A 26,431-nucleotide genomic window follows, 5' to 3' on the forward strand; every position below is an offset into this window, starting at 1 on the left:
TGCACATCGATCCAGTAGAATGACGAGAGTCTATGCTTTGTGCAAATTAGCAGTCGGTATTACTCTGGAAAAGAAAAAGTCCTGAGACTATATATGATTCTCTAAAATGTTTACTAAATGCATATCCTGTCGTTCCTCCCAAAGGGGCCCAGGGCAGCAAACACATTCATGATTTTAAAATGTACAATAAAAATGCTTAGAAACTCTTTATGACATCTTAAAAGATGCACAATGGAATTTTAAAAACAGATGTAAGCAGACATCATCGCTGTACTCTTTTAATATCAACAGGTGGAGAGTTCCAGAGCACATTAGCGTCAATTGATTGTTGCCACACTGGTGTGCAGAGAGCAGGAATCAGAGCATAGAAACATAAGAAGCTGTCATATCCTGGGCCAGCTCACACATGATGTACGCCCAAGGCTCATGCGTTCATTCTCTGTTTCTTCTATGTTCATGGAAATCACAAGTTCTCTGAGTACATCTGACTAGGCAAACGATGGTTTTCACTTACCCTCCCAAACAAACTTGCATGCAAACCGCAATTTGAAGTGGCCCCGCTGGGGAGATGGGCAGAGTTAAGGGGATTGAGTGGTCTTTAGCGATTACAGTCATGGGTGCTTGTAATCCTCAGACAGTCCAGTTTGAATAACTTAACATTTATTCTCCTGTTTTTGGATTTGGAAATAAACTAGCCCCTCTCCTGTTTAGTGTTTGTCCAGGTTACTAGCAGTGTGGGTGGCTAACAGATGTCAAGAGTACACACCCAGGAAAATCTGAGTCAACAATGCAACTGCCTGCATAAAATCTTCTGGCGATGTCTTCCCATGTGCCGATGCTGGATGATCGAAACAGCATGCACAGGGCCTCACGGCGTTTTTACATATGAAGATGATGAAATCAGACAGCAGCTTTAGCACATCTTGCATTTGTTCGCCTGGCTCAGCTTGGAAATGACTAAATCTTCTCTCTGTTTCAGGGGGAGAAACGCCACTTGATTTAAGTTTCCTGCCTGAGCAAGCAAAGATGTCTACGATTATACCATCTGCCAGTATCGACGACCAAAGCTTCAGTTCCGTCCATGGCAGTGCAGATTCGTCAGGCGCAGATACGTTTTGAAGTGTGCGTGTGTATTTGTGACACAGATGCATGAGCTGGGAAAGGGGAGCGTTGACAGCTGTTTGTGCGGAAACAATATACGGTGCAGAAATTGCGTCAACCACATGTTTTGACATCGAATTAATTGGCTTGCCTTTCATCACCAGAAACTTTTTATATGTGTGTGTTTCTTACATGTGAATATGTACACTATTTTTTAACAAATTAAATATTTTATTTTTAAAAATGAATTTCAGCCTTGCTGGGTATCTTACAAGCCCTGTATTTCCTTTCCTGTCCTTTTTTGACTTGTTGTTGCATGTTTATAATAATAATAGTTTTATTATTTATATGCCACCCATCCAACTGGGTTGTCCCAGCTGCTCTGGGTGGCTTCCAGCGATAGAAGACAATAATATATTTAAAAAAACAACAGCAATAAAACCTTTTAAAATTCACTATATGGGGCTGTTTGGAAGGGGAAGGGGGATCAGGCCATTTGGGGGAGTGTAGGACCAAAGCAGGCCATTTGTTCCTCTAACTCAGTATGACCTACACTGATTGGTAGCAGTTATGCAGGATTTGAAACATAGGGCTTCTCCAGCCATATCTGGAGAAGTCAGAATTTGAACCTGAGACCTTCAGTGTGCAAATCATGTCACCTGCCACTGAGTTACAACTTCCCTGCAGTTGGTGCCAGAAAGGTTTCTTTGTTCTGCCAAGGCGGTAGATAAGCAACAGTTCCACAGTTTGGGAGCCTTTGCCCAGGTCTCCTTAATCTGGAAAGGGCAGGGTGTGTAAATCCCACGAGTTCTTTCTTACTGCCTCTTTAATAAATGCAGTGTGTGTGGTTTGTTTTTTTTAACTGTCCTTGCTCATTAATCTTCCAAAGGGAGTAGTACAGCAGCAGCAGGTGTATTGAAGCTGTGGGGAGCACCTGCTGACTGATGCTGGAGCAGCACTGGAGGGTTTGAAGGCTGGAGTCTGTCCGTATTTCGTTTAGTCGTGTCCGACTCTTCGTGACCCCATGGACCTGAGCATGCCAGGCACTCGTGTCTTCCACTGCTTTTTGGCATCTTTTCCTGCTCTCACTCTGTCCCTCCCGCCTATGACAGTTCCTCAGCAATGGCTACTTTGGATTTATCCCAAATACAGGTATGTTTTTTTCTTTATTTTCTTTTTTCCCCACAGCTCCGTGTTTCTTTTTAGTTGGGGACAGTCTTATCAGTCGCCCGCTTTCCCCTTGGGGCTCTGCCTGCTTTCTCTTATTTGTTGCCTGTCCCTTTACTTTACTTTTCCGTCTTTTATCTCCTTCTCTTTTCTATCGCAATTTCCTTAATCCTTTGGTGTGTTTGTTTTTGCTTCTAACCAGGGTGGATTTGATTTAAATCGAACTGATTTAAATCACGATTTAAATCACGATTTAAATCACTAGTCAGTAAGGCTTGATTTAAATCATAGTTTTCTACATAAAGACTAATTCTTGCTGGTATAACTTTAATATGCAAGTAGATTAAGATTTTTAGAATAACAACTTTTCATATTAGTTTTTTATCCCCCAGTTTAATAGGTTAATCATATTTGGACAACTTTACTGTTGTACTTAGGAAGGAGAAAAATAATCATTACCTTAATAATAACAATTTAAATAGATTCATTCAACTGAAACAATAACATTAGAGCATATGTTATTTGCTTAAACAAACATCCATGTTTGTTAACTAATTTGGCTAAACAAAAACAATATATATATTTTTTAAGAAACTTAGACTGTCAGCCCAGCCTACACATGAAAAACATAAATACTGTCTATTTCAAACAATCAGAAAAATATTGTTTCTATTCTGTTCAGTGAACTTCTTGAAACTTAGCACTGAAGGGATTGTTTCTGTATTCATAGGTTTGTAGAACAATAGGATTAAGGTCTTTTTCTCAACTCTGTTCATGTTATAACATTTTTGCTGTGAAGAAGAGGCATGTGATCTCTGTTGAGTCAAATTCAGTTTTGAGAACTGCAAAAGTAAACCAAGCATCTGTGATAATATCTTGTAGGCAGAGAAACTGCCCAATAATCTTACAAAAACCTCTGGAAGAGCATGACATTGTGAATGGATTAATGCAGGCATCCCCAGACTTCAGCCCTCCAGATGTTTTGGACTACAATTCCCATCTTCCCCGACCAGTGATCCTGTTAGCTAGGGGTCATAGGAGTTGTAGGCCAAAACATCTGGAGGGCCGCAGTTTGGGGATGCCTGGATTAATGGAATTTATTTACCCAAAAAATTAAACATATACAACCTTATTCTACATAATTTAAAAACTAATCTTTATTTCATGATGGAACAACCTTTGGATGGTAATATATTTTCCTCAAAAAGCATTTTATTTTAAAAAATCGATTTAAATAAAAAAAAATCCGATTTTTTTATTTTTTAAAAAAAATCATTGATTTTTATCCACCCTGCTTCTAACAAACTCTTCATGAGGTATTATAACAGGAATTGTCTGTGCTGTGCTCGTTACTTCAAACTCTGTGTCTAAAAAAGCTTTTTATCTCGTCTCTCCCTGGCTGCCCACCTTCGCTAGTGGGGAGTTGTTAAAGATTTTGAGTTTTTCTGCCGCCGTTTTCAGGAGTAAAACATCTTATTTTTAACAGTCTCTCTCTTATTGGAGAGTTCGGCGCTACCTCACCAGGTTTTTGGGGCATTTGTGTCAGAGAGGGAATTAGCTCGTTTGTGTCTTGACTATATACTTTGTTTTCTCGCTTTGGGAGATCCCTTATCGCGCCGCCGTGGGTTCTGCCCTCAGGATCCGCCCCCCCCCCAGGTCGAGTGAGTTATGCCTCATCACCTGTTTTTGTCTCTCTCCAACACCAGGTCTGCCTTGAGATATCACGAGCGCAGATCCCCACCCGACTGTTGGTGCGCTGCTCCGCAAGTCGGCATAGGTTTTTTTCTTAGTGGCACAGTTTCTATCTCTTTGCCAGATCTGAAAGGCCTTCCTTTTCTTGTCAATCATGCGTTCAATCTCACTGTCATTCTCATCAAACCAGTCCTGGTGTTTCTTGGTTTGGTATCCAATAGTTTGTTCACAGGCTGCAATAATTGATGTTTTTAAGTTTGTTCCAATGTTCCTTGATGGTATCAGGGAATTCTGAAAGCAGATGGTCCTTAAGAGTCGTTTGGAAGCAATCCCGCTTAATGGGATCTTGAAGGGCTTGAGTGTTCATTTTGCGTCTTGGTTTCCTTCCGTGAAGCTTGCGTTGAGGTATAATCTTGATAGCCATCGTGGAGCGTATTAGTCAGTGATCTGTCCAGCAGTCGGCGCTCGTCATAGCTCTGGTAAGGAGCACGTCATGGCAATCTTTAGCACGAACAATAACATAGTCTAAGAGGTGCCAGTGGTTTGACTGAGGATGCCTCCATGAAGTTTTAAATTTATTTTTCTGTCAAAAGAGTGTGTTGGTAATAACAAGATTGTGTGCTGCACATATTGTCAAAAGTAAGATTCCATTTTGGTTGCTGTTGCCAATTCCTTCTTTCCCAATAGTCCCAGGCCACAGATCGAAATCTCGCCCAACTCTTGCATTAAAATCACCCAGGAGGATAATTTTATCTTCCTTAGACGTCTCTGATAGGACAGTATCCAGCTGAGAGTAAAAATTTTCTTTAATGTCTTCATTGGCATCCAGTGTTGGTGCATAAGTGCTTATAATAGTAGCCTGTTGGTTTTTAGTGATAATAATAATAAGAAGAATGGCATCACTTAATCTCCCCTAGTGTTTTGTGGGCAATTGTACTGAAAATGGAGACATCAGAGAAGTGTCCCTGGATAGGAAACCTGTCAAATTACAAACAGGCCCAAGAAAGTTTGTGCTAGACAATTTTTAAGTTCATTGGTTGGGGGGCAGTGAGTGCACAAAAAGCTATTTGCTCCCCTCTCTGTGGTTTTGCAGGCAACAATCTTATTATAGAAAGGGCACACATCATAGAGGTGCCCCGAGGATAAGTAAGCTGTAAAACGTCAGAAGGATGTGCAGAATTTCCCAAGCAAGCATGTCTAGAATTAGCAAAGGGCAGAGTACAGAGAACAGAAAAGAACGAGGCGATAGATTAACATCTTTCCCTGAAAGCACTGTGATCAGAAAGCTGCTAAAATAATTCCCACCTTGGGATTGGCCATGCTGAAGCATGGGCAAGAAATTTATTTAATAAGTGAATTTAAAAATGAGAAACTTTTGAAACAAAGCTGCTGTAATTTCTGGATTTAAAATTTATTTGTGTATTTTATGTGCGTGTGTATATATATCTATATAGCTATATCTCTATATCTACTCTCTCTCTCTCTCTCTCTCTGTGTGTGTGTGTGTGTGTGTGTGTATACACACACATACATACCTATACATATACACAAACAAACATGTAAAATACACACACACACACACACAATTATCATACTTTATTGGTTTAAAATCCTTAACATATCAACCTAAATACCTAGTCGCAGTGAGAGCAACCTTTTGCATATTTAATCGCCATCAAATAAATCAAACATGAAAAAGTAATATATCTAAAAAGGCACACCTCTCTGGTAGCAGTTTCCAGTGTTGTGTATGTACTCTTAGAATAACCTTAGGGCTTGGGTGATATTACACTCTTAACACAAACATAGTAAATCAACCCTCAATGTCAAAAGCCCTGCTCTGTGAGCACAGTAATTACAAAAGGACAACATAAACGCTGCTGGCAAGAGGTGGGGGGAGACAATTAAGGCGGGAGTAAGAAACTAGAAACGATGGAGAGAGATAGCGAGTGAGTTATGGAGCAGGCTGCTCCATAAGAATTGGAATAATTCTCTTTCTGAAGCAACTGGATGTAGACAAAGTGCTGAACAATAACACAGACCAAAAGACAACCTTCCGTAACTAAAAATTAATAAGGAGCTGGTGCTACCATGAAATTATTATGAAAAGGGACTTTCCCTTGATATTACAATAATATACAGTATTGGTTGTGTAACGCCCTTAGTTCTAACATGCCTATGGTTTGTTAAATTTTAGTCAGGGCTTGGAATGATTTCATTCAGTTGAACAAAGCTCAACTTGGAACTGTTGTTGTTGTTTAGTCGTTTAGTCGTGTCCGACTCTTCGTGACCCCATGGACCAGAGCACGCCAGGCACTCCTGTCTTGCACTGCCTCCCGCAGTTTGGTCAAAGACAACAGGCATAATGTATATTACATTCCTGTAATGGTGTATTGCAGGAAAAAAATAGTCGTCTTGGACAAGCTATTTCCCCATCATTAATCTTCCTGCTGACCTTCCAGAATTGCCCAGAACATAGGTTGGAAACCACTGGGTTAGCAACATCACATGGGGTCGGTTGAGGGCAATGATGTGAAGACAGCCCATGTGAGCCAACCACATGATTTCATGATTTCACATAATCTTAGGCAGTGCTTTTTTCTAGGAGTACGCAGGGGTATGCATACCCCTAAAATTTTTGTGAATCTTTGTACTTTTGTCCATTTACTGTATTTATTTTTCCTGATTTGAACTATAAAATGGTGGTTTTCTTGAGTCAAAAATGAGAGTATACCTAAACATTTTTAAAGAAAAAAGCACTGATCTTAGGGAAGTGTGGGCTGCAGGCGTAGGAAAGCATCAGCCATATTGTTGTGGTGTGGGTCTAGGACATGGGTAGGCAGACTAAGGCCCTTATCTGGCCCTATCGCCTTCTAAATCCGGCCTGCGGATGGTCCGGGAATCAGTGTGTATTCACATGAGTAGAATGTGTCCTTTTATTTAAAATGCATCTCTGGGTTATTTGTGGGGCATTTCCCCCCAAAAAATAAAGTCCGGCCCCCCACAAGGTCTGAGGGACAGTGGACCGGCCCTCTGCTGAAAAAGTTTGCTGACCCCTGGTCTAGGATACTGTGCTGGCCTGGCAATCTATCACCTAGAACCGAAACTGGTTTCTAGATCTGTAAGACACAAAACAGCTGTGGGGCCAGTTGTGTACTGCATGCTTCACCAACCTTGTGCCCTCCAGATGTTTGGGCACCAGGTTGGCAATGGCCAGTGCATCCGCTGCATTCCATTTACCGCAAGGTAAATACTTGCCCTAATGGAAACTGGGTGGTAGACGGATGCTACAGAAAATATACAACAATCATCAACATCTGCTCTCCAGATGCTAAATTTGCATAGTTGGCCTTGAAGGGAAACAACTCTCTCTGCTATGGAATATCCTTTTTGTTATTGTTGATGTACGATGTTTTCGCTGCTCTGCTCCGCCTGCTGCAAAAAAAGACAAAAGGGGGTAAGGAATAAAAGCAGCTCCCATGAAACGAATGTGGTAGAGAGTATCCATCACCATCTCGCACACACAAAGGTAAATAAATAAAAATATGAAGTCCCCACAGCATTCCTGAAAGGGAAGGGATTTCGGTTGGATAATGAGAAAACCATGTTGTTGTTGAAAAACCTTTAGCTCAATCCATGTGTGTGTGTTCTTAGGGAGCTGGGTATGTTTAGCCTGGAGAAGAGAAGGTTAAGGGGTGATATGATAGCCATGTTCAAATATATAAAAGGATGTCATATAGAGGAGGGTGAAAGGTTGTTTTCTGCTGCTCCAGAGAAGCGGACACGGAGCAATGGATTCAAACTACAAGAAAGAAGATTCCACCTAAACATTAGGAAGAACTTCCTGACAGTAAGAGCTGTTTGGCAGTGGAATTTGCTGCCAAGGAGTGTGGTGGAGTCTCCTTCTTTGGAGGTCTTTAAGCGGAGGCTTGACATGCATATGTCAAGAATGCTTTGATGGTGTTTCCTGCTTGGCAGGGGGTTGGACTGGATGGCCCTTGTGGTCTCTTCCAACTCTACGATTCTATGATTCTATAATGGGGATGTTTATGTTTTTTACTTAGTTTGCTTTTTATCTCAAAACCCAGGCAGTTTCGTATGAGGGAATAAGGTCTTTTATGTGCATAAGCAGCCGTTTTTTGTCATTTGTCAAGAGTTTGGGCCCAGCTGACATGCAGTGTACTTTGCCCAGGAAATCCTTTTCACATACCCAACTGCCCATCATTTTAGGGTCCGTGGGCATATCTGAAAACTTATGGCCACCTGCCACAGCCTATTGATTCTATGGGCTATAATAGATGTACCTTTCAAGCCTAATTTTTATTGGAGAAAGAATCCTGTGGTCTCCAGGGAATGCCTCTGCACTTTGGCACCCGTGCACACCTTGTTGACATTCCCTCCCTTACACCTCACTGACTCACAAACAGCCCCCCATTTCCAGTGGTCTAGGTCACCAGCCGCGTTTCGTTACGTTTGTTGACTGAGCTAAAAAGTTTCGTGAGCCCCATTTTTTTTAAAAAAAAGAAGATGACACCCGAGGCGGACTGCACCCCCCTTCTTCCGCCACTGCCTATTTCTTGCCTGCTTAAAAGGGTTGGCTTTACACAAACGGTGTGGTATGCTATCTTTGTTTTCTTCTTCTTGGCTAACTCAGGGGTGTTCGGCGTAAAATGGCTACATGAACACCTCATCGCCCTCCCTTCTGCTTCTCCAACTTGGCTCAGCTATAACAACAATAAAAATGGGGGGGGGGCATTTCAGCTTGGGAGAGGAAGAAAAAGTGCAGATCAGGAACTCTGCACTCATGAAATCTTGGCCTGGTTGAAGGCCACGAAGCCGACGCTTCCTTTGATGTGCGCTGCTGTTTTTTGACTTTAAAATGCGGCCAGAAAATCGCGAGGCGTGTTCCCTTCCCTACTGTGGATAATAATATCCGTTCGCTTAAAAAATGTGCGCACAGGAGGAATGGCTCGTTTAAGATGAGGGGACATCTTACCACGGGGAGAGAGAAAGCTGCCCAATTATGAAACAGCTCCACAAGTTCAGTATTCTCTGAGTTTTTTAAAAAATAAATAAATAAATAAATAAAAAATAAAATAAATAAATAAATAAAAACTCCATGTTTAGCAGGATGCCAAGTTGATTAAGCCCAACTTCTGTCTCCTTGGGAAAGTAAAACCATCTGCTCCTGATTTGCCAGGTGCCTGCGGGAAACCCAGAAGCAGAATTTGAGCACAAGAGAACTCTTCTCCCCTAAGGCTTCCAGCAACTGTAAGAAGCCGAGCACAGCCCATTAGGGTTGGTAGCCATTCAGGGCCGTCTCTAGGGCCAGGCTGGGTGGCGCAAGGCGCCAGGGCACCTGGCCACCAGGGGCACGGAAGGGGCGCGGAACGGCTGGTGTCTGGGAGCAGCTGCTGCCGGCATCCCCCCACGGCGGCAGTAGCACGCGGCCATTGAGCTTCCTCCATGAAGCAGAATCAGCGAGACTCTTGCCTAGAGTGGCACCACGCACCTGTTGCCACTCTAGGCAGGAGTCTTGCTGATTCTGCTTCATGGAGGAAGCTCAATGGCCGCGCACTGCTGCCGCGTCCCAGAGCGGCCACTGGAGGGAGATGCCAAGCAGGGGCCTGCCCAGGGCGGGAGGCCGAGCATCCCAGGCTCTGCCATCCTCCATCTCTGCCCCTCAGCCGCGCTCTACTGCCGCCATGGGGGGCTGGGTGGGTGCCGGAGGATTCTTGCACCACGACGCTGGATACCCTTAAGACGTTACTGTAGCCATTGCTACTACCAGCATGAATTTAAAGCTCTCTCCTGTGGAAGCAAGTTCTGCACTAAATGAAGAAGTGTGTACAGATCCTGCTATCCCAACACAATGCATCCTCAATAAATGGTTTGTTAGGTGGTTTGCATAACAAGCTGACGATTTCCATTGAGTCCTATGGGGGAATTTCCAGTGTTAGAAACTGGGATAGGAAAGTTAGGAGCCAAATGGCTTCTGGGACCTGGGTTGTAGGTGCCAAAACAGAATGTCTAGTCACCACGGGCGGCGGGGGGATGGGACAGCAACACTTATTATTTTGATAAGCATGAACTAATGCGCAATTCACATACGGTAAGTGACACATTGTTAATATCACATTTTTAGCAGAAATTGTGCTTACATGTTTAATTCGGTGTTTACAATAAAAAATATTGGTACCATAGTTCAGTTTTCAAAACATTCTACTCTTTCATGTTAAATTCCTTAACGTATTGTCTATCTTTAACATTTACTTCGAGGCTTCAAAGCACATACAATTCAGTAATCCTTGAGTGTCAGCCAGGTGCAAAAAAAAATATTGGCAGCCAGACTTTTGGAGGCGCTCGCAAATGGAGAATCTTCAGGTGCAAAATGCGCCTGGCGCCCTGCTAATTTCAAACCCTGGAAATTTCTAATTTTCTAATTTTGAGCACAAAATGACCGGGGGGTTGTTGAAACATTTGTACGGGGAGAGAACATTCTTGAAGGAAGAAGGCTTTGTCCCCCTCACTGCAAATCTAGGCCGATAAACTGTTTTGAGAACAGGAATGGTTGTGTGAACGACGATTTCCCCTGCTGAGTGCTGGAATTCATGCCTTTGCAAAGCCGACATTGGGTGTCCTCTTGGAATCGGTGAGCGAGATTAAGCTCTCGGCACTTCTCCTCATGTAGTCTTATATCTGCCCGCTGCTTATCAGTCAAGAGACCCCGGGAGAATATCACTTCCTTCCAAATCCGTTGACTCTCCATTTTAAAGTGAACCGGGTTTTCCCACAGCATGGTGCTAACAAGTATAATTTAACACAAAGCATTTGAAAGGCTCTGCACAGCCACAGAATTTAATTTAAAAATTGCTCCTAGGGAACAAAACAAGGCAAAGATCCTTTCCTAGAGGGATCCGAAAACAGTGTTGAAAGGAGAGGCATTCCATTTAAAAGAAGCTTTTTTTGGTTTTGTTTTGGAAAGCAATGTTAAGAGTCAGCGCCAGATCGACAGATTTTGCTGGAGATGGCAAGAATCTTCATTGCTGTCCCTTCCCCGACTTCAACACTGGCTGGTGTGTGCCTCTTGCCTTTGGTAGGCACCCCAGTCCAGGAAGCAACAAGTGGCAAATGAGGCTCCTGGCTGCAAACCTTGCAAGGCCTTTTGCGGCTTATGGAAGGCAGGTGGCCATGACAGGGGTGGCCGGAGAGGCTAAGAAGCTCTTCTTCAGCTTGGTTTGCACTGGGCAGGACGTGCCGTCCGCATATGCCCAGCCAGCAAGCGGGCAAGGGAGCCCAGCCAGCTAGGACCGCCAGCCCTTGCTGTTGGGAATGGACAGACAAGTCCCAGGCCCCTGGGGGGGGGGCAGTGTGAGGAGGCACCTCTCTTTGGGGGTAGCTCAGAAACCAGGGGCGGCAGCAGCGGATGCCCAGAGGACTCCCAAGGAGAGGGGGGAGGAGAGGAGGCTGAGGGAACACTCCACAAGGGAGGGTGTTCGAAAAGGGGTGAGGGGCTGCCAGCTCTGCAGGCAAGGGGTGGCATAACTGGGCTCCTGAGACCCACAGGGGGACTGCAGAAAGAATGCAGTCAAGGGAGCCGTGGACTCAAAGAGGTTGAAAACCTCCGATCTACATGAAACCGTTGAGTGATTGCTGGGCATTCCATGTGGAGGGCACGCTGTTGCTCTCATGTCCAGCTTGCCAGCTTCGCTTTGAGGTGTCTGGGTGGCCATTGTGAGTGGGTGGACCTTTGATGCGATCCAGCAGGCTTGTCTTATGTCCTTATGTTCAGTTCACAGCATCTCTGGGTCGGACTGGCAGAAACTACTGCCTGAACCCCTGGAGAGCTCCTACCAGTCACCGTAGACAATATTGAGCTAGATGGACGAATGGTCAGACTCAGTGGGCTGCCTTGTGCAATGAAACATTCTCCTCCTCCTCTTCCAAGCACACATTCCCTAAATCCACAGTCCTCCAGAACAGATGCGAAAAGATTAGTTGACTGTATCCCAGTACAGCCGTTCCTTGGTAGTTGAACGCCTTAGTTGTCAAACAAATAGGCTCCTGAACATCGCAAATCCGGAAGTAAGTGTTCCGGTTTGCGAATGTTTGTTGGAAGCTTCCGATTGACTGCAAGAAGCTCCTGCAGCCAATCGGAAGCCGTACCTTGGTTTTTGAACCGTTTCGGGAGTCGAACAGACCCCTGGAATGGATTAAATTTGAGAATGAAGGAACGACTGTATAAGGCAACTTCCTATGTCCCCATAGTGCAGCTGTGGATTTTTGCTCACAAGTAAAAATTCTTTGCAAGAAGCCATTTTTCTTCCAGTTTGGTACAGTGCCACCAAAAAAAGGAGGAGGAGGAGGATTGTCATTGTCTCATTATTTATCTCCTTTATCTGTCCCCCTGCCTCCTCTAAGTATGTCTCCCAACTTATCTCATATCTTATTTGTACTTTGGAAGCAATTGTCCTCTGTGTGCAATTGTTGTGCAATTGCTTCCTTGCACACTCGGCCCAAGCAACACGGGCAGAGGTTCCGTGCGCCAGCTCAGAACTATAGGAAGAAGACCAGGAGTGGCGACTTCCCCATGCCAAGGAAGGGCATTGCTTACATCTCAGCGGAGGGTGCATTCAGACGTCCAGAAAGAACATTGCATCGCTTTTCCTGATTATAATGGTAGTGCTTCTGTCCTGCTTTCTCACGTTCCTTTCACACTGCACGAACCTCTTGTGTTATGGAAGTGGCTTGTGGACTGATAACACCAGCAGTTGCACTAAGTTTCATTTACACCAGTGGGTGGGAGTGACACAACAAACACCCCAGGTAGAGACTTATCCCCCTCCGTTGGAAAAGCTCTTAAAAACAAACATGTCTTCAGTTGTGTCCAGAAAGTACAAGTATTGGATTGCCTATAAGAACGAAGGAAGAGATCTGTAGGAAACCGGCAAGCAGCATCGCTCTCTCCTCTTCTTTTGGTTTCCAGAAAATGGTACTCGGAAGCATTTGCTGCTTCTGACTTCGGAGGTAGAGCATGTCAGCATGCACCATGGGAGACGCCAGGGCTCCGTGCCCTCCCAGCCGGCCTGCCGGGTGTCTCACCCTCCGGTGCAGCTTGAGATAACGACCTAGACTCCAAGAGCCTAGACACGCTGTTGCAGAGTCCAAACAGCCAAAAACGGTGAGAGAGACGGTAGTGGCATTATTTACAAGCGTTTTATTAAACGTAACTCAGGAGAGAGAGAGAGAGAGAGAGAGAGAGAGAAGCATGTCCTCTCCTTCTTCATCAGCGCAGCAGAGCAAAAGCAACAGCAATACACAACGGAAGCACGGACAGACATGTGACATACAACAGCTACACATCTGTACCTTAAGGTGGAACTGAATTCCCAACATCGCATAGCCCTCAGGACTAGCAGTCAGCAACAGCTCTCCCCTCCATGAATTTGTCCGGTCTTCTTTCAAAGCCATCCAACTTGGTGGCCATTGCTGCGTCCTGCGGCAGGGAGTTCCATAGTTCTGTTATAGTGTGAAGAAGTGTCTGTCGTATTGCAACAGGAATTGTATTGGATTGTATTAGATGGGAGCTACCTGTTAAGAGCAGTAGACTCGTAATCTGGTGAACCGGGTTCGCTTCCCCGCTCCTCCACATGCAGCTGCTGGGTGACCTTGGGCTAGTCGCACTTCTCTGAAGTCTCTCAGCCTCACTCACCTCACAGAGTGTTTGTTGTGGGGGAGGAAGGGAAAGGAGAATGTTAGCCGCTTTGAGACTCCTTCCGGTAGTGATAAAGCGGGGTATCAAATCCAAACTCTTCTACTCCCTATGCTTAGTCAACCCTCCCCTATATCGTAATTTCGCATGCTCCTGCCCTGCGTTTGGGAGTTGGAAGCATTTGCTGAGAATAAACCCTAGGGATCCTCCGTTCAGCCTGCCCTGGGCCGCCACAAGCCAAATCTTGCCTCTCTCCCAGCCCCTGTTCATTTCCAAATAGTTTCCTCCATGGATGGTGACCTTCCTGGCTATTATGTTGTGTTTTGGATGGCGCATGTTTTAGATCTCTCGCTGGCTGCTGGGAGATCGATGCACAGAGGGGGAAACGGAATGGCCTGGTTTAAAATGAATCATGCTTTGGCCTTCGAGAGGAGATGTGAGATGGAAGATCTTAACCCCGGCCATGTGTTAGAAAGGAATGAGCCCCTGGAACGAGCCAACGGAGTCTAATAAAAGAGTTCTGCTGCCCTCCTCAACGCAAGTCAAGTCCGTCTCATATTATTCCTAACTCAGCAACAATTTAGCCCTTAGCTGTCCTCCTCTCTTCTTCAGATTTGTTTCCTCTTTGACACTTAGGGAAGCGGTTTCAGGGGGTGGGTGGGCGGAGAAGCAGTCGGGTATTTTTTTTTCCCTTTAAAAGGGAGCAAGCAGAGGACTGCTTTTCGGGACAATCTTCTGCGTAGCTTTTCAAATTGCTTTAGAATTTCCAAAGTTTGGAAAACAGGAGCCCCATTCATCTGTCTTAAGCTCTTCACTGCGTTGGATGAAGCGGAATCATAGAATCAGAATCTTTGGGTTGGAAGGGACCCCAGGAGTCATCTAGTCCCACCCCCTGCAATGCAGGAATCTGCAACGCAGGGGGAGGCAGTGTTTGTCTGGAAGTTACTGGGAACACAGCATCAGCCCTGCCCCCCTCCCACCATCAAAATTTGGACTCCTGCGGCGAAATCGAGAATTGCTACGATTATTCACTTTATACACCACAGTCTCCATGCTCTAGCCCTCACGGTCCCTTTCAGCTCTGTGATTCTATGATCTGTAAATGGGGGTCCCTGCCTTTTTGGGGCCGGGTTGAGCCTGTGTTAAGGTCACATCCACACCATTCATTTAAAGCACACGACTTTCCCCAAAAGTATCCCGGGAACCATATTTTGCTGAGGGCGCTCAAAATGGTATCCCTGTGGGGTGAACTACAGTTCCCACAATTCTTGACACGTGCTTCAAATGTATGGCACAGACTGGTAGCCTCAAACTAGATTTGACTTTCCTTCGCGAAGATTGTAGGGCGGCCAAAAATGCAGCCGCAAGATCTGCTTTTAAATTCCACATCTGAAAAAATAAATTGGTTAAAGCCTTTCTTCGCTTCTGCCTCCTATTAGAGCCAACGGCCTACACTGGGAACTTGTAAAGCCAACTCCAACAGTGAACTGCACATTGTAATTATTTCCTAATGTGCGGATGGCTTGGAGATCTGAGCGGCTTCTACCCAAACCCAGTTCCTTTATTAAAGAGCATGCAGGCAGAGCCTCTTTTGTATCTGAGTCATCTGAGGGGGTGCAGATCCTGAGCCAGTGTGCCTGGCAGCAGGAGCAGGAATGCTGGCAGCTGTCTTATACCAAGCTGGACTATTGACCCATCTAGTTTAGTATTGCCTATGCTGACAGGCAGCAGCTCTGCAGGGTTTCAGATGGGCGTTTCTCCCAGTCCTACCTGGAGATGCCCTGGGATTGAACCTTGGACCTTCTGCATGCCGTAGATTTATATTATTTGTTGCATTTATATCTCACCTTTTCCTCCGTGGTGCTTAAGGTGGAGTACAAGGCTCATCCCTCCACGTTTAATCTCCACAACAACCCTGTGAGGTAGGTTGTGCTGAGAAGCAGTGACTGGCCCAAGGTTGCCCAGGGAGCTTCATGACTGAGCAGGGATTTGACCCCTGGTCTCCCAGGTCCTCATCTGGCACTCTAACCACTACACTACTCCGAGCTGCCTCAGAGTCTCCTAATGGACTGTTGTTGTTTAGTCGTTTAGTCGTGTCCGACTCTTCGTGACCCCATGGACCATAGCACGCCAGGCACTCCTGTCTTGCACTGCCTCCCGTAGTTTGGTCAAACTCATGTTCGTAGCTTCGAGAACACTGTCCAACCATCTTGTCCTCTGTCGTCCCCTTCTCCTAGTGCCCTCAATCTTTCCCAACATCAGGGTCTTTTCCAAGGATTCTTCTCTTCTCATGAGGTGGCCAAAGTATTGGAGCCTCAGCTTCACGATCTGTCCTTCCAGGGAGCACTCAGGGCTGATTTCCTTAAGAATTGATAGGTTTGATCTTGTAGCAGTCCATGGGACTCTCAAGAGTCTCCTCCAGCACCATAATTCAAAAGCATCAATTCTTCGGCGATCAGCCTTCTTTATGGTCCAGCTCTCACTTCCATACATCACTACTGGGAAAACCATAGCTTTAACTATACGGACCTTCGTCGGCAAGGTGATGTCTCTGCTTTTTAAGATGCTGTCTAGGTTTGTCATTGCTTTTCTCCCAAGAAGCAGGCGTCTTTTAATTTCGTGACTGCTGTCACCATCTGCAGTGATCAAGGAGCCCAAGAAAGTAAAATCTCTCACTGCCTCCATTTCTTCCCCTTCTATTTGCCAGGAGGTGATGGGACCAGTGGCCATGATCTTGGTTTTTTTGATGTTGAGCTTCAGACCATATTTTGCGCTCTCCTCTTTCACCCTCATTAAAAGGTTCTTTAATTCCTCCTCACTTTCTGCCATCAAGGTTGTGTCATCTGCATATCTGAGGTTGTTGATATTTCTTCCGGCAATCTTAATTCCTGCTTGGGATTCATCTAGTCCAGCCTTTCGCATGATGAATTCTGCATATAAGTTAAATAAGCAGGGAGACAATATACAACCTTGTCGTACTCCTTTCCCAATTTTGAACCAATCAGTTGTTCCATATCCAGTTCTAACTGTAGCTTCTTGTCCCACATAGAGATTTCTCAGGAGACAGATGAGGTGATCAGGCACTCCCATTTCTTTAAGAACTTGCCATAGTTTGCTGTGGTCGACACAGTCAAAGGCTTTTGCATAGTCAATGAAGCAGAAGTAGACGTTTTTCTGGAACTCTCTAGCTTTCTCCATAATCCAGCGCATGTTTGCTATTTGGTCTCTGGTTCCTCTGCCCTTTCGAAATCCAGCTTGCACTTCTGGGAGTTCTCGGTCCACATACTGCCTAAGCCTGCCTTGTAGAATTTTAAGCATGACCTTGCTAGCGTGTGAAATGAGCGCAATTGTGCGGTAGTTGGAGCATTCTTTGGCACTGCCCTTCTTTGGAATTGGGACGTAGACTGATCTTCTCCAATCCTCTGGCCATTGCTGAGTTTTCCAAACTTGCATGGACAATGGACTAAATGAGGGCAAATAAACCCAAGCCCAATTCTTTCTTTCTTTCTTTCTTTCTTTCTTTCTTTCTTTCTTTCTTTCCTTTTATTTTATTTGTTTTCCAAAAACAAAAAAACCAGAAGAAACGAAAAGTAAATACACACACACACACAAACAACAACAACAACAACAAATCTGTGTATTGTGAGGACCATGCCTGTACACAAATATCAACACAACAATAATTAAAAATATTAAAATTCATTGCATACTATCCCAACAAAACCTTCATCCCACAAAACAGGAAGAGAAGGAAAACAAGCAACGAGTTAAACAGACGATAAAGGGGTCTTTACATTGTCATCCATAAATCTTTCCCTTTCCTTTTCATGGCCTTCATCACAAAAACCGCTACCGCATGGGTAATACGTAGGTTTGCATCAACTAACAAAAATTTTACTCTATCTTCAGGATTGATTATAGAGTTGGGTATAATTTGCAGCATTGCGTCTCTAAAGCCCGAGTAAATGGGGCAATAGAGGAGGTAATGTATAAGATCCTCTTTAATTTTCATAAGGCAAGGGCATAAACTATGTTCTACTGGGGTTTTTGTGAATCTACCGGTCAGATATGCAGTTGGCAATGTTTGAAACCGGGCCATAGTAAAAGCTCTGCAAAGGGTGGGATCAGTGATCTCCACCAAGTAGTTGGCACAGATTTTGACTGCTTTTACTTGGGGAAACTAGTAGGAAAACCCAGAATTTTTTTATCTTCGTGGTGTCCAAAAAGGCGTCTTTTTCAAAGATCCATTCCCGAACTTTATCAGGGCTCCACAGTTTGAGAGTATTAAACTCAGGTTGATTGTATCTGGATAGAATATCTAATAGGTTTTGACGCCAAGTAGTATTATGTTGTAAAGATACAAAGGCTTGTTTAGCCATATAAAAACCAGACATCCCCCCCCTTTTCCACCCAGCACCTTGCCTTATACTTATAACATATTTTAAACTAAAATATGACTTCCTTCCATCGATGCTTGGCCCAATTCTGATGGGTCAGAGATGCTGTGTGTTTAAGATAATGCTCAATTTGTTCCATACGGGTTGTAATCTTTCTAAAGATGAGGTTTACGGTCTTTTTAAGGTGAATTTGCAAATGTGACACTAGATGGCAACAGTGAGCTATGCAAAATTCAATGTATGTTTCAAAACGTTTTTTTAAAGCAATTTTACAGCGTTTTTTTAAAAATGTGTGTGTAGATTCCACCCTTTTGTGGCGGTGTGTGTGTGTGACTTCCATGGTTTAGACTGCAAATGGCTTTATACAAGTCTCTGGCGCTGCCACCCTTGGAATACATTGTTGGCCATCTGCCACAGGTGCTTCGGTGGAGATTCCTGCATTGCAGTGGGTTGGGCTAGATGACCCCTAGGGGTCCCTTCCAACTCTGCAATTCCGAGATTCTACAACTGTGTCTCATTCTCTGCAATTCCGAGATTCTACAACTGTGTCTCATTCTGGTTGCTGCACCTCAAAAAGGCAATTGTGGTGCTGAAAAGGGTTCTGAAAATGGCACGGAGGTGGAGCAACTCTCTTAGGAGGAAAGGTTGCATTTGGGTTTTTTTAGTGGGGTGGGGGGAACCAGTAGTGATGTATGGAAGAGAGAGCTGGACCATAAAGAAGGCTGATCACCTGAAGAATTGATGCTTTTGAATTATGGTGCTGGAGGAGACTCTTGAGAGTCCCATGGACTGCAAGAAGATCAAACCTATCCATTCTTAAGGAAATCAGCCCTGAGTGCTCACTGGAAGGACAGATCCTGAAGCTGAGGCTCCAATACTTTGGCCACCTCATGAGAAGAGAAGACTCCCTGGAAAAGACCCTGATGTTGGGAAAGATGGAGGGCACAAGGAGAAGGGGACGACAGAGGACGAGATGGTTGGACAGTGTTCTCGAAGCTACCAACATGAGTCTGACTAAACTGCGGGAGGCAGTGGAAGACAGGAGTGCCTGGCGTGCTGTGGTCCGTAGGGTCACGAAGAGTCCGACACGACTAAAAACAACAACAGTGGGGGTGGGGAAGGTGAGTGATTCCCTTTAGACACATGATGGAGATGTAGAATTACTCATAGTGTGGAGAAAGTGGTTAGAAAGATTCTCTCCCCCTCCCCCACAAAGTGGAACCCAGGACCATTCAGTGAAGCTGATGATATTCAGGACTGGCAAAAGGGCAGGATTTATTCAGACAGCTCGTAGTGAACTATGGAGTTTGCAGTCAGAGCTTGCACAGTTTTTTTAAAAAAAGGGGATCAGATACATTAACGGAGGAGAAAGCTATCAATTCCAAGGGGATAGAAATTCAACAAATAAGAAATAAATAAATGTCTGCAGGCAGACTGTCACCTGAGCGCAGAGTCTGGCCTTCCTGCCGAAGAAATTAGAGAGTGCATTATTTTTGAGGGGTACTACGGGGTACGTCTTGCTTGGTGTGCGGCTTCACAGCCCCCAAAGCTTCCCAGATGGAAATAGCAGCACTTGTGTATTCACAGAATTGCTAGCCTGACTGACAGAGACTGTCCTGCCTTTTGCCTTCTTCATCACGTGTTGCTGCAGGCTGTTCTGGGCTTGCTGTATCTACACCGTATGCGTTTATTTGCTCTGCAATGCTTCGGAAGCAGACTGCGCTAGTCAACTGGGCTAATAAACTCACATTTATAAAATAAAATAAGGGGCGCTTAACGGAATGCAAGCTCGCAGCCAAGTTTACCCATACGTTTAAAGTCCATGGCTTCCCTGCAAAGAACCCGGGGAACTGTGGTTTTCAGAACTACAATTCCCAACATCCTTATTAAAACTACAGCAGTTCCCGGGACTCTGGGCATGTGCTTTGGGGGATATTCTTAACAACAACAACAAAAGTACTACACTTGGGCAAAAAAAAATGAAAGGCACAAATACAGGATGGGTGACACCCGGCTTGAGAGCAGTACATGTGAAAAGGATCTAGGAGTCTTGGTAGACCACAAACTTGACATGAGTCAACAGTGTGATGCAGCAGCTAAAAAAGCAAATGCAATTCTGGGCTGCATCAATAGGAGTATAGCATCTAGATCAAGGGAAGTAATAGTACCACTGTATTCTGCTCTGGTCAGACCTCACCTGGAGTACTGTGTTCAGTTCTGGGCACCACAGTTCAAGAAGGATACTGACAAGCTGGAACGTGTCCAGAAGAGGGCAACCAAAATGGTCAAAGGCCTGGAAACGATGCCTTATGAGGAATGGCTTAGGGAGCTGGGTGTGTTTAGCCTGGAGAATAGAAGGTTAAGGGGTGATATGATAGCCATGTTCAAATATATAAAAGGATGTCATATAGAAGAGGGAGAAAGGTTGTTTTCTGCTGCTCCAGCGAAGCGGACACGGAGCAATGGATTCAAACTACAAGAAAGAAGATTCTACCTAAACATTAGGAAGAACTTCCTGACAGTAAGAGCTGTTCGGCAGTGGAATTTGCTACCAAGGAGTGTGGTGGAGTCTCCTTCTTTGGAGGTCTTTAAGCAGAGGCTTGACAGCCATCTGTCAGGAATGCTTTGATGGTGTTTCCTGCTTGGCCGGGGGTTGGACTGGATGGCCCTTGTGGTCTCTTCCAACTCTCTGATTCTATGATTCTAACAACAAGAAGAAGAACTGTACCCTGCCAATCTGACTGGGTGTAGCCAAATAAGAGCCATTTTCTCATCAGGAATCTGAAAATGGAGGTGGATCTGACAGATTTGGGCAGTTGGAGCCACGCTGAGCAGTCCCTGAAAATAATCCTCTGGGGTTGCTAACATGACCCCTTCCAGATGTTATTGGCCAGCAACGCCTATCGACCCTGACCGTTGGCCATGGTGGCTGGGAGTGAAGGAAGTTGGGGTCCAAGAAGATCTGACAACCATCACATTTCTGTGGGCACACCCTATCCTGCCCCCCTCATATTGGCTATCACTGCCACGCTGCCATGTTTCCCTGGCACAAAGCATTTGCAGGTAGGGGGGGCAGCAATTCTGTCTTCCTCGAGCTGAAGGTTGGCTTCTTTGGTTTCCTGCCCAAGGCTTCCTGGTCCTTCTTCCAACTGCTCCCCCCACCCCAAAACATAAGTCTTTAAACTGTCATGGCTTCCCCCAAAGAGTTCTGGGAGCTTTAGTCTGTGTGGAGAATAGGGAATCTCCTCAGCTCTCTTAACAAACTGCAGCTCCCAGAATGTCTATTTGAAGTGGCATGTCAGCGCTTTAAAAGCATGGTCGGTCTGTGGCCTTCGAGCCGTTACTCATAACATAAGCCTGTCTCCTTTCATAGCATGAACGTTCTTGCGTCAAAGACTTGTTTTGAGCATGTGTGTGATTGTGGTTGTTTAGTTTTAACCATCACCTTGAGAGCTGAACTCAAGGGAAGAGAACAATGTGTAGGTCTGGATAATTTTATGTATTGGCACGTGATTATTGCTTCTGCTTTTTTTTACAAAGCAATAAAAATCTTTGTGCATCCTTCTCAAGAAACAAGGCATTATGAATAGGACCCTTTGGAACAGCCCAGGCTTTCAAGAGCTCAGTCTTCCCTCTTTTTCATCTTCCTTAGATCCTGACCCAAAGAGGTTTTAAGGCTTTTTTTGTTTGTTTTTTGGCTGCTTCGTAGGCTGGTGGGGCCTCGGAACGAATCAACAATGGCTCTTCTATGAACATTTTTTTGATCTCTCAACCTACTTGCTTCCCCTCTCGTTTTTAAAAACACACACTTGCATGCAATGGAGCCAAGCCCACCAGATGTCTGGATCTTAAGCAATCGACTGTCTTCTCCTCTCGCTCCAGGACAATCTTCCAGCTGTGGAATATAATACCGTTTCTTGGAACAGGCTCAAACAGCTTGTAATGGACAATGTTGGCCACTGAACCTTCCTAGCATTCGGGTTCTTCCAAGGCGTTGTTAACACCACGGTTTGTGCAACAGGGTTATATACCTGGCAGCATCGTGTATCCACAGCAGTGACCAGAGGAGGAATGACCGCTGGGATGAGTGCAGAGAGAAGAAATGCCATGGAGCATCTGCAGCAGCACAACCGGACGCCTTCATCGGCCCCGGCTGCAACAAAACATGTCTCTCCCATATCAGTCTTTGCAGTCACAGCAGGCGCTGTAACTCTTCAACTGTTTGACCTCGCCCCCGAAGGCACACTCTTCCCATAGCTGTCAACTTTAGGATTTGAAAATAAGGGATCAGGAGCCTCACCTGTCCCGGGGACAGTCTGCGGTATATCTAACAATCCAGGATAGCAGCGGGAAACGGCGCTGGAATAAGGGAATTTCCAGCAAAAAAAGGGAAAGTTGCCAGCTGTGGCTTGGAATAAGGGAGTTTCCCGCAAAAAAAAGAGGGAGGGTTGGCAGCTATGCACTCTTCCATTGTCTCCCGAGACAGACACATGTCAACCAGTGTACAGGCCTACAGTTTTTTCTCCTGCTCCAAGGGAAGGTAGGGAATGAATCTGAAGGCTGAGTTGTGCCTAAGGGGACAGGCTAAAGTTAAAAAAAATAAAAATAAAAATTCTTCTTCAAGTAGCACCTTAGAGACCAACTAAGTTAGTTCATTTTGTCTGGGGGAGGGGCACTTTAATAATAATAATAATAGCATATTTGAATTGCTCACACCCAAATACATATTTTTAAGAGACTGAAGAAACTGGCAAAAATTAAGTTTCACCCCCTAAAATGAGTCAGAACGTTGGTCCATTTTGCCCAGTACTTGCCCACACTGACTGGAAGCTGCTCTGCAAGGCTTCAGGGCCTCTTGCTGCCTTTTCTGGAGACACCCGGGATTGAACCTGGAACTTTCTCCATGGGAAAGCAGGTGCTTTCTTAAGGCACCAAAGAAAGCCTGCTGGACTCTGCTTCAAGGCTTCACCCTCAGCCTCTTACACAGGCTCTGCATCAGCATTCTCCAAGCTGGTGCCCTCCCGGTGCAACAGGATAACAATTCCCCAGCCCCCCAGGGTTCAGCGTTAGGGGTCTTAACCTGGCCACCCTTGTCAAGGGATATTCTCTGTTCTTATCAATATTTGAAATTGCCAAGCGTAGCCTCGCCCTTCTCTCCAAGGGGCTGCCAGGAGAACTGCTCCCCAATGATTTCCCCATCCACTCTCAGTAGTCACAGTTTTGTCTCAAGGCTATGATTCATTGTTAAAGCCTAGCCTGCCGTTTAAAAACCACCCAAGGAGCAATTAAGGGGCATTTCTATAGGCACATCAAAAACTTGCCTTTTTCTTTTTTACAAATATATATATGTGTGTGTGCAGCATTAATGAATAGCTTTGAAATTCACAATATCAAATCAGGGAAGTGGTATGATGGTGGATCCATCATTAAAAATAAATCACTATAGGCGAATCTTACAATAGACAGAATAGCCCCCTCAAAAGCGACTGTTTGAGTTAAGTAGAAGGAATAGCCCCAGGGCAAGATCTCTGGAATTCTGAAATATGCAGAAGATCTTCCTGCCGGGCGTGCATAGGATTCCATTGTCCGTTTTTTAAAGAGGGAGATTTCCTTTGGGAACATTGGTGCCTGCTTTTGGAATCCTCCGCAGCCCTCTTCCTCATCTGTGAATCCACCTGTTTGCTTTGACTCAGGGCATTGTAAAAGAACACTATCTCCACTGAGATCAGGTAAAGCTGGAAAGGAAGTCCAACTACTGGTCGTAGTTCAGGTGTTCAAAGCACTTCCTTTGGGGAGTTCAATAGCAGGGCAGATATTTGGAATGCAAAAGGCCCAGGGTTCAAATCCAGGTTGCACCAAGGGAGAACCCCGCCTTAAACCCTGGAGAGCTGCTGCCAGTCAGTGCCAGCAGTAGTGGGTTAGATGGACCAATGGTCTGATCTAGTGTTCGTACACTTACAACCATCCTTACAACACCTTCAGAGGGTGGGTGAGCATTTATCACCCCCGTATCTCAGGTAGCTGAGTCTGAGAGTGCCCTGCTAAAGACTGCCTAATGAAATCACGGCAGGCATGAGATTCCCACTAGGTCCTTCCTGATTCATAGCTCAGTCTTTTAACCACTGCCCTTCCCCAGCCGTCACTACATTTGCTCAAATGCAGTGCTTACTTCCCTTGCCGCTGCATTTCCTTATCCCGTGTCAAACTGGAGTCGATCGCAAATTTCTCAGGGCAGGGTTGCGTTACCAATGATAGCAGCAATGATTTTAATTTTTATTTCATGTCGCATTCTGCTCTGGTCTCCACTTGAAGAACAGGGGAGAACGAACAAAAAGCCACATTAGAAAATGTGAAATCATAGAAGCACAGTCGGAAAGGATCACAAGAGTGATCTAGTCCGAGACCCTGCAGTGCAGGAATAACAGGGATTGAACTCGCAACCTTGGCATTATCAGCACCATGCTCTAGCCAACTGAGCTACCCAGGCTGAGCCCCTACTTACCTGCCTTTTTAAAAAAATCGCAAAGCTGCAAACGGTGTACCTTTTTGAGAGCCAGTGTGGTGTAGTGGTTAAGAGCGGTAGACTCGTAATCTGGTGAACCGGGTTTGCTTCTCTGCTCCTCCACCTGCAGCAGCTGGGTGACCTTGGGCTAGTCACACTTCTCTGAAGTCTCTCAGCCCCACTCACCTCACAGAGTGTTTGTTGTGGGGGAGGAAGGGAAAGGAGAATGTTAGCTGCTTTGAGACTCCTTTAGGTAGTGATAAAGCGGGATATCAAAGCCAAACTCTTTTCCTTCAAAGAGGAGTTTTCTCCATTACCTTGATCGCCCTGTTTGCCCTTTTTCCTGCCTCTTTCGCAATCCTACAAATCTCCTTTTTGAGCTGGGATGACCAGAGCTGAACACAGTACCCAAATGTGGTCATACCATAGATTTGAATAGTGGCATGATGATATTGCTAGCTTTATCATTGGTTGCTTTCCGAAGGAACCCAGCATGAAATTTGTCTTCTTTATACCTTGGATTCTGATGGGTCCCTTCCAACTCTTAAGATTCTATGATCCTGTGATCTCAGACTGCCTGCCTCCTGGGTGGGTTCTGTGTAATGAATTAATGCTGAGAGCCTCCCTTCCCCTTCCTGGATGTTTACATGTTATCACTGCCCCCCTCCCCATTGTCATTTGCCACGATGCCATTGCGCCCCCCCTCCCCTCTACCCTCTGGGCATCTTAAATACACGTCTAATTATTGACGATCCTTTTCGCCGTAGACCAACAAGTGCACCAGGACGCCCCGAAGATTTAAATTCCATTTAATGCTCGCTGTGCCCAGCTAATAAAACCATGTCGGGCAAGGGCTTCAATTAGCCGGCGTATCATCCGAGGCTTTCAAGTGGCTTAATGACGGCGGAGGTTGAAGAATGTGACACCCGGCGTCGTCGCTGCTTTCAGCCTCTGCTCGGTGGGTGCTTTGGGATGAAAGGTTAGTCATGTGTACCAGATGCTAAGCAACGTCTTGCATTATTCATGGGTGTCAAACAGGGAAAGGAACATTTCTGGGCTCCCTGTCGCTCAGTGGTGTATACACACACACACACACATGCACATTGAACCGCCGGGGCCATTAATACACATCACTCCCAAGGGTGCTGACACTAATGATTCCAGAGCGCATGATTCCATTGACTCCGCTCCCGTGCGAAAGAACAGGCCGTCTTCATCATACGTCCTCCGCAGGGCACCCCAGGGAGCCATAAATTTCCCAGCAGTGTTGAGGCGCTTGGCATGGTTGGTTTTCCTGTCTCGGGGTCTCATTGTTTCGGCAGGCCCGGACAATGTCAAGATGATATTTCACACTGGGGCGGCAGTTGGGTACCAACTTGGTCCAGGCAGAAACCCCAAGCGCAGTTTGACTGGGGAGGGGTGAGCACCCTTCAGCCCCAGAGGAGTGGCTCTCAAGTAAAGATGTATGGGATCTGACGGCACTTATAGGAGAAGAGAGGAGGGGTTCGTCATGGTAGATTTAGGATATGAGAAGCATGTTCAGACTTAACCAGAAAAAAATGAAAACCACACAAACACTAGAGGTGCTTTAGAACCCCCTGTTTTTATTGTTCTAGACCAGGCATCCCCAAACTGCGGCCCTCCAGATGTTTTGGCCTACAACTCCCATGATCCCTAGCTAACAGGCCCAGTGGTCAGGGATGATGGGAATTGTAGTCCAAAACATCTGGAGGGCCGAAGTTTGGGGATGCCTGTTCTAGACCACTGCCCCAAACCTACCTGTTTTGGTTTTCAGTTGGTGCCAGCCCTAGATATGTAATTTTAGTTGCTTTTTTTTTAAAAAAAGATTTTATCTGCACT

The 26,431-nt window shown here is 45.3% G+C and overlaps 1 protein-coding gene across 1 annotated transcript in view; it reads left to right on the forward strand.

Moving 5' to 3' along the window:
- The window catches only part of KIAA0586 (KIAA0586 ortholog), a 328,230-nt gene that overhangs the window by 68,595 nt on the left and 233,204 nt on the right, over positions 1-26,431 (forward strand). Inside the window, 1 exon segment of the mRNA XM_060271150.1 lies at positions 980-2,253. Within this exon segment, the coding sequence (XP_060127133.1) occupies positions 980-1,119 (140 nt within the window). The 3' untranslated portion in view covers positions 1,120-2,253.

This window comes from Zootoca vivipara, chromosome 1 (assembly GCF_963506605.1).
Source record: "Zootoca vivipara chromosome 1, rZooViv1.1, whole genome shotgun sequence".
Taxonomy (NCBI): domain Eukaryota; kingdom Metazoa; phylum Chordata; class Lepidosauria; order Squamata; family Lacertidae; genus Zootoca; species Zootoca vivipara.